At 35.4% G+C, this 8,830-nt stretch overlaps 1 protein-coding gene across 1 annotated transcript; it reads right to left on the reverse strand.

Moving 5' to 3' along the window:
* Window positions 1–3,266: 3,266 nt before the first annotated feature.
* Window positions 3,267–7,568, reverse strand: LOC133678669 (pre-mRNA-splicing factor SLU7-A-like). The gene is made up of 9 exons (XM_062101100.1): window positions 7,410–7,568; window positions 6,998–7,161; window positions 6,781–6,893; window positions 6,092–6,641; window positions 5,691–5,990; window positions 4,581–4,797; window positions 3,935–4,038; window positions 3,599–3,667; window positions 3,267–3,489 (listed from the first exon to the last, which is right to left on the reverse strand). The coding sequence occupies exons 1-9, from the start codon at window positions 7,423–7,425 to the stop codon at window positions 3,412–3,414; spliced, it is 1,611 nt and encodes a 536-aa protein (XP_061957084.1). The 5' UTR covers window positions 7,426–7,568; the 3' UTR covers window positions 3,267–3,411.
* Window positions 7,569–8,830: the final 1,262 nt, after the last annotated feature.

An 8,830-nucleotide genomic window follows, 5' to 3' on the forward strand; every position in this document is an offset into this window, starting at 1 on the left:
TCGCAAAGTCTGAAGTCTAATGTATAGCTCTTGTTTATAGTAATCAGGAACAAATCTTTTCTTCATCACTCTTTTTCATAGTTGTCCACGTTGTAATCTCCTCATCTTCATCCCTTCTCCTCTGAATCTTTAAGTTTTCCACCATAAAAGAGCATAATCCGTAAACTCAAATGTTGCCACCTTGCACTTCTTTTCTTTATAATATTCATACCATTCAAACGCCTTTTCAACCTTCTAAATCCACTCCAGGTATTCCTCGGGTGAACTACTTCCTCTAAATGGTTGAATCTTAAGTTTGATACCATTAGGAAGATTATTATTCTGCCTTCTTGGTTTGTCCCTAACGTCAGCTTCATTATCCCCATTTGGCTCTTCGTCAGCTTCTCTAATAGCATTTCGTGGCACCCTAAGTGTCTGCCCTTGTTGGGGTTGCAAATTAGTTCTTTGCATCATTTGTATAAGGGTGTTCAATTGCTCATGAATTCCAGTCATTTCGTCCTGAATCTCAACATGAGATTGTTGTAAGCCTATAACCTATGCTTGTTCCAAACTTAACCTCTTGGTAACTCATCTTTATCTCCTGCCATGGTTAAGTTTATCAACCTCAATTTCTTGTGTATTTGGCTCCTACCTTAGATCACAATTGATGCTCTGATACCAAATGTTGTGCCGTAAATGAATCAAAAATCAGTAACAATGAATTCTGATGAAAATGGATGAAGGATGAGTCTGGTTATATTGTCTTTCTTTTGGTGTTTAGGCTGAATTATATTGATTTAAGGTAAATAAGGTGGATGATAGACTAGAATGATACTTTGATAAGTCGATCTGGACGCCACAAAGTTCAATCTAGGATTTCAACGCCACACTCTTTAAAAGCGAAGAGTGATAAGTCAGGTAGGGTTCTTTACAAAATCAATTTGGAAGAACAATTCTTAATTCTTAGAATTAAGTTTCAAAATCTTGACCAAAAGTGTTTATTACATATTCTAATATCATATTTATAATTAGAACATCCCTCCAAATTTAAGAAAATTCAACATGATAGAAGTTAAGCTCAAAAAACAGACTTTGACAAAGTAAGCTAAACAAATTTAACTAGCACATGTTGTTGCCCTTTTTGAAACACAAACTAACACAATTTAAAACGTCTATAACTTCTTACACAAAAGTCCAATGCAATCATGGTTGAACAACCTAGAATGATCACGTTTTGAACTTTAAATCCACTTAGATTTATCTTATTTTCACATGCAATGGATGACTTCAGATTCAGGTTCAAATTCATCTACTATTCTAATAGTAAACAACATCAACTCCTTCACTTATTTGCATTACCAATCCAAATTCATGTAGACCAACATCAAAAGAGCCATCAAGGGCTTTTCCCATGTTCAAGTTCTAATTGTAGGCAGATAAGCACCTTTGAACCAATTCCAAATAAATTGTTGGCTTTTAACTCCGATACAGCTTCAATCATTCCAATTTAACTCGTCAAGACCCTTTTGTAGTTGTTTTGCTCTCGCTCTTGTTATTGGACCGTCTGAATCTTCTTGCATATTAGGTTCAGATTTACGAGATGAATTATAATCCCTATAATGCACATCAAGAATGAATTGGCTTTTTGTTTAGTTCCCACAGACGACACTATTGATGAAGTAGTGAAAAATCTTCACATAACAATTAGACTTTCCACAGTTTGCTACAAAATTGTGCCAAGACGAATGAACTAGAGGGGTGAGCTTGTGCAAGTTTTTGTATAAGTTTTTGAAAGATTAAGTCCCTCGTGGAAAGAAAGACTCTTTGATGCTTTAGTTAATACTTAAATGTGGAGGAGAAGATGTATAGAAAAAAAAAATACATTGTGTGGGTATCTCAATATAATTGGTTGTAGGTTGAGAATTTATATGGACCAAGAGTTTGTGACTCTTTGTCATGAAGAGTCTACTATTTGATGCTTAAGTTAGTACTTAAATGTGGAGGAGAAGATTATGTATAGAAAAAAAAAGTACATGGTGTGGGCATCTCAGTATAGCTGGTTGTAGGTTGAGAATTTATGTGGACTAAGAGTTTGTGACTTTTTGTCATGGAGAGTCTATATCTCCAAAATTGGTACCCATATGCTTGTGTGAATAGGTGTATTTATACACCTAGCTTGGACTTTTCTTCATGGGGGAGGAATTCTGTAATTAGACAACAAAATGGCTTATTGGTTGGTTTGATGTCATGCCACGAGTTCTGTGTCTGGAATGTGATTAGAGGAGAAGTTGGTGTGTCACGTCCTTATGACGAAGTACATTTATTCATTGTTATTATTAATATGGATGTCCGAGTCAGCTTGTGCGCGCCTTGACTAATCTCACGGGCCCTGAAGTTAACAATCATGTAAGCCTTTAGTGACCATAAGAGGATTCGAACTCGTGACCATTGAAAAGCAAACTCAAAACATGATCACTTGAGCTACCCCTCAAGGTTGGAGTACATTTATTCTTATTGGTATTTATATGGGTTGTAGATGTAACATAAATGTAGTTATTGGCAATAAAAAATGGTGTTTATCTAGCAAAAAATTCATGTGCTGTACAGAAAAATAGGTTGTTTGTGGAGCCAAGATGACTAGGCTTGGTTGCCTAAGCCAAGCTAGACATGAGCAGGATGACCTGGGTGTCGACAGTTGTTCGCTCAAGCGAAGGGTGAGTTGGTGCTAACACCTAGGGCAAGCTAGAGAGCAGCTTATTCAGGCTTAGCATAGGGCGAGTTGGAGAACTACTCGCCCGAGCCTGGCCGAGGCGAGCTAGACTTTGTTTTTTTGTTGGTACATCAATATAGAAAATCCATCCTTTGATTCCTCTAATAAAATCCATCTTTATCGTTGAGAGAACTAAAGAACATAACAATGTTCTCACCATGGTGATATAAGAGAATTAGGAAAATTTTAAAGGCTAAGAGTCTTTCCCGATATCCACTTCCCTCAAAGAGTGAATGCCAAAGAAAAATTACATTCCATTAATCAAAACCACCTGAGAGTCGAGTACAAGTCTTGGAGGCATCTATTTTTCGTTCTAAGAACTCACGTATGATGAGTAACCATCAATACACATACCTTTCTTGCTCAAGCTGAATTGTAACTACATCTAAAATTCATAAGTAGTTCGTAAAGAGTACGTGATTTTTTTAACCCTACCTTTTTTTCCTGAAAAATCAATATCGTTGCGGTTATATGATTCATCACAATAACCCCCATTTGATATGAACTAGCTGCGCAGTTTGACCAATCAGATCTTATATTATTCATCGGTGTTTATTTATTAAGTACAAAAGCATACTATTCGGATCAAAGTTTTTTTTTCTTAAACAAAAAAGCATGCTACAACTACATGCATCATCCCCAAACCCAGTAATACAGCAAGCTTAATGGAGGAAATCCTTCATTGGGTCATCATGATGTACTTTCTTCATCCTATATGCCTCCATATCCTCAGTAGTAACCTGTGATTATTAGAACATTTAACATTAAAATCCTATAACGGCACAACACATAACCTAACATTCAAACCACACTCGCAAGGGCCATACAATAAGGAAAGCAAAATGTTACCTCATCATTCCACCTGACATTGTATTTCCGCTTCCTCTCATCCTTCTCCTCTCTCTTTCTTTGATCTTCCTGTACAAGCAAAACATATGAAATAAGCTTTCACAATCAAAGCATACCTCGAGAGCAAAGTTTATAGCATAACTTCAACCGCCCACCCACTTCACCAAAGAACCGATCAAAGAAATAATGAAGAACATCAGAATGATCAGAGAGATTATAGAGTACTCCCAAAGTGGGGTTGCTATATGGTGAGTCCCAGTTTTGTGTAGAGGTACAACACACCGGAAGTACCTAATAATTTCCCAATTGATTTAAAAGGGCTGGATTCTTATTCACCTTTCTAAGCGCTTCAGCAAGTAACTTTTCATCCAAAACCAAATCTTCTGGAACCTCGGTTCCCCAGGTAGCAAGCCTTCTCTCCTCCACTGGTGCAGGTGCCTCTGTTTCATATGGGCAACGCAGAATTAGAGCACTAGAAATCTAGCCATAACTGCTTTTAGCTTATGAATATTTGAAAATTTTAGTTTGCCTAAAACCTTTGACAATCAATTGATCAATACTTTTTAGAAAATATGCTTACAATATTCATGGGATCTAACTCAACAATTGTCAACTGGAAAATATGTTGGCACCCAATCCAAGATTCCAGATAACAAGTCAAATCTAAAGATTAAGAGAAGCAAGCTTTTACAGTGAACTGAATCACATGATAAAGAAAACACAACAATAGAAGACATATCTTTTGAGATTTTAAAAAAAAATGCAATACTTTGTGTTAATTTTAGCATTGGAAAAATTGTTTCATTGCATGACATACATATACTATTAAATATTACTTAATGAACTGTATATTTTTTATTATTATATTGAGCCCACAGTTTAACCGTTAATCTAGAGGTCGAACCAGTAACCAATGGCCTAGTAACTTGGCTGGGTCAAGGTCCAGGCCAGGTAACCGCAATATATAGAACTGAGGACAAACCTTCAGTTGCCTCTTTACGATCAATATTAGTCTTCATAAGATCAGTTGCAGCCTCAGCAGCCTTTATTCCAGCAGCACCCGTGCAATAACTGTTCCGAATCATCTGCTTGCAGCACTTGTAGCCCCATTGATGATCCTTCCACCATGATCCCCACACGGTTGTGTGATTATTAATGAAAACATCTTCTTCATACTTGCTTCTAGGAAGCACAGTCTCCTGTAAATAGCATTGGACAGAGCAATTACAACACTATTGATTGAGGACAGTTATACAGAAGAAAACTACCATTGTTATAGTTGCTGTGCCTTTTTAAGAGCACCTTTCTATGTTTGACTCAGACATATATAATTGAATTGAACAGTGATATTTGTCTTTTGCTCTCTTCTCTATTTCTTATTTGTTTATCCCCTCTCCTGTTGGACTTCTTTCTGCATTACTTTCAATCTTTCTTCTATTTAATCCCTCCCTGCATCAATTTTTTTGTGCACATGAAAAACAAATATAGAACATCCATGCGTCAAGGCCCTTTTCTACTAGAGTGTCTAACCAGCTCTGTAGATAGAATAAGAATTAACAGCTATTTTGTTTGTACTCTGGTATAGGGTATGTAGGCAAGGGTATGGATCTTGGACTTGAGCTTGTCAAGTAGTATAATGTATTATCTTCTTAAAAAATTGGGCCTTGGTAACTTGATTGAGGATGCACAAGCCTTTTGAAAATCCCACTTGAGGCATTTGTAGTGTTAGGCAGAACTTCAAATTATGCTGAAGATGGCCTCTTTTTGTTCATAAGTATTATATTGGTGATATTAAAAGAAAAATTATTCTCCTGCAAGCAGCAATTACAGCTGCACGTCTCAACAAACACATACAATGATCAGATTGTCTTTTTTTTTCTCGTATGATCACTGGTTTCTGCTGTCCTCCTAGTGATTTCTCTACCTCTCTCTATACCATCTAAAGTTTATGAGAATCTTAGTGCTAACAGTGCGGCACTTTTCAGGTCTGACATGAAAACACAGGTTTATCACAGCTTTTCTATGGAAATACTAAACCAATAGATCACTTACCTGTAACAATAGAATAAATAAATTATGCTTCAATTCTTACCTGTCCCTTGATAATCCGCCCAGCACGATCATATTCAACTTGTCTTTCACTCTGGCCCAATAGAAGCTCTCTTGGAATTTCCTCTTCACTAGCCGCATTGCCATACTTCTCCATAATAGTGTCCTTTGTTCGGGTCTTCAACTTATCTTTTATGACCTTATGATTTTTATATAGCAACTCAGCTTGTGATGGAGCTGCTTGCATGTGAATATCTTGTCCCTTGTCAAATGCCTCCCAAGCATGGATGTTGAGATGCTTGAACTCCAATGCTTGACCACTATTTCTATATCGGTTATCTCCCTGTAACATTTTTAAAAGAAATGTTTATTAAAAATGTCACCAAGGCATATCAATGAAGTTGCGGAGCTATTTTCGAATTTTCTACTCTCAAGGGCACTTACCCCATAGAATTTTTCATTTGGATCCGCATCTGGAAGAGGATCCTCACGCATAGAGCGGGTTTTGGGGTCATAGTGGGCAGAGTCAACATCAAGATTTAAAAGATATTTTGCTGTGTCCTCGCGAATACGCAAATTCCTAACAGTTCCTGTGCTCCCACCACCTGTTGTTCGCACACGCTTCTCAACCTTTGCAAAGTCCATTTGTTTGCTCTCATCAACCTTGGCTTCATCTACCCTTAAATCATCCTCATCATTGTCCACATCGCTAACACCATCCTCAACATTTTGATTTCCATTTTTCTCCTCCAATTTCTTAAGTTGTTGTTCCTTCATGTGCTTCCTTCGAGCTGCATCTCGAGCTTCATATCTTTCAACAACATGAGCATAGCTTGATGGGTCATAACCATTCCACCGGTCTCGCTTGCCATCATAATCAAGCTCAATCGTCTCTATTTTTTCATCAGGGGCTATATGTGTGTTAGTCCACTTTGCACCAACTTTCCTGGGCCTTTCAACACATGACTTTGCATCATGTGTCATTGCTCCACAGCTGTTAGCATGTGTAAGAGGATAAATCATCATCTCCTAACTTGTGTGAACTTAAATGACATGCAAGCACACATGTCACCGAATGCACAAGCACCACGAGCACACACAAACACCCACAGAGAGAAAAAGAGATCACTTACTTGATGCATGCACCCTTTCTATATTTTTCGGCCTGGAAAACTTTGGCACCTCTGTCATACCATGATTTTGTATAATTAGGATCTGATTTCCACTTCCTTTGATGTTTCAAGCTCTAATTAGCAACAAAAAGATTATCAAAATCAAAATTCAGCCTTCACACAAGTAGAAGCATAAGAAGAAAAGAAAAAAAGAAAAAACAAGGTGCAAGCAACTTACAGGTTTCTCGGCATTAAGATACCAAGGTGCAGATGACATATACTGAGGAATATGAGGATTAATCTCCTTTCCATCTTCATCAACCTCAGCAGGGGCAAGCCCAGCTTTACGCGCTTCTTCCAATTCAATCTGCTTCCTATGGTCCTCTCTAGACTTAAATGCAACTGCAAGACAAGACCCACCCAAAAGAGACTTGAATTTGAATTCAGCCATTTTCATTTTATTTTTATAAAATCCAACATCAATTAACATAAAAATAGAAATATTATTAATAGCTAAAATTATAAATATTCATCGATCGATCGACCAGAATCGTCTTAAAATAAGATAACAAAATCTCATTTATCCCAAATCTAATGTTAAGAAAACAGCATCCCATTCGAAAGAAATTTAACTAAAATAAAACACATACCTGATGCGGTTGCCATGATGTATGTGATGCAAAGCAAACCCTAACCCTAACCCTAATCTAATTCACAAACAAAGACTGGAAGAAACCCACCCACAGAAAAGAGGGTCAAGAAAGCAAAAGGGATCCAGAGTTCAGACTCGTCAAGTTTTCACTAAAAATATGTTTCCTTTCTTATCCTTTCAAAAACGGCCAACAGCTCGACCAAACGACGCCGTTTCAATTCAGGTGGCTTGGGCTTAAATTCTTAACCCATTTTGATTGATAAATCCAAACCAGGTTGTCAATGCAGGCCTTTTTTGTTATTTGCAAGTGGAACGAGATGCTTTGATACCAAAGCATTCTAGCCACCAATGGCAGGGTATTCACAAATTCAGAAAATGATATAACCATAACTATATTCAAATAAAATAATAATAATCATAGCTTAGCCATTACTCATCATGTTTTATTTTGAATAACCATATTAAAATCATTAGATTTCAAATATTCATTACTCTTTTTTTTAAAAAAAAAAAACTTCATTAAATACAAATTTTTAAATTTCTTAAAATCAATAATATTAATAAATCTAGTTAACATCATGCAAACACATATCTCATAACAATAACCAAATAAATTTAAAAATATTTTTAAAATATATATATATATATATATATAATATAACTTTGATGGAAAAATTATAATTACAAAATACTTGTACGTGTGTATGCTTGTATTTTGGATTAGATATGATTTTAATTTACATACCAGAAAAAATAACATAATCATAATTACTAGTAATTTTTTTAGATTTTATCCAAATCCTAAACAAATCCTTTTTTTCCTATAACACTCCTGCTCATTGGATACAATACCATTTTCATCTCTAATTCTAGCATTTTGTTTCAAAAATATGTATGCGTGTATATGCAACTTATTATGGTTACTTGAAGTTTCTAAAATTATATTGCCTTCAAACTTCATAAATAATAAAATTATGCTTACAATGTAATAAATGTAATTTTTTTACAATTTAAACAATACTTCATTCTTTTATGAGATAGCATGAAACTTTTTTTTTTAGATTATACTTATCATCCCCCTTTGCTATTGTAATTGCACAGTAATTAGCTAAGTTAGGAAGAGATTAGATTTTTTTTTATCATACATCAATAAATCTATTTAATAGTTTGTAATTATTCACTTATATTTATACCAAAAATAATTCATTCATGTATCGTATGATTATGAATAATAATTATTCATTATTATTTTTCAAGCAAATCGATGAAGAAAGCTGAAATCTACTATCAATCAGTAAAAATAGGTGAAATTAACTATTTTTTAGAAGATCATGATTCACAATGGTGATCAACGATGAAGTTTTATACATAAAAAGGAGTTTTTAACAGGTTAATTGGTGGATATTATAGTATAACAAG

This window comes from Populus nigra, chromosome 18 (genome assembly GCF_951802175.1).
Source record: "Populus nigra chromosome 18, ddPopNigr1.1, whole genome shotgun sequence".
Taxonomy (NCBI): Eukaryota; Viridiplantae; Streptophyta; class Magnoliopsida; order Malpighiales; family Salicaceae; genus Populus; species Populus nigra.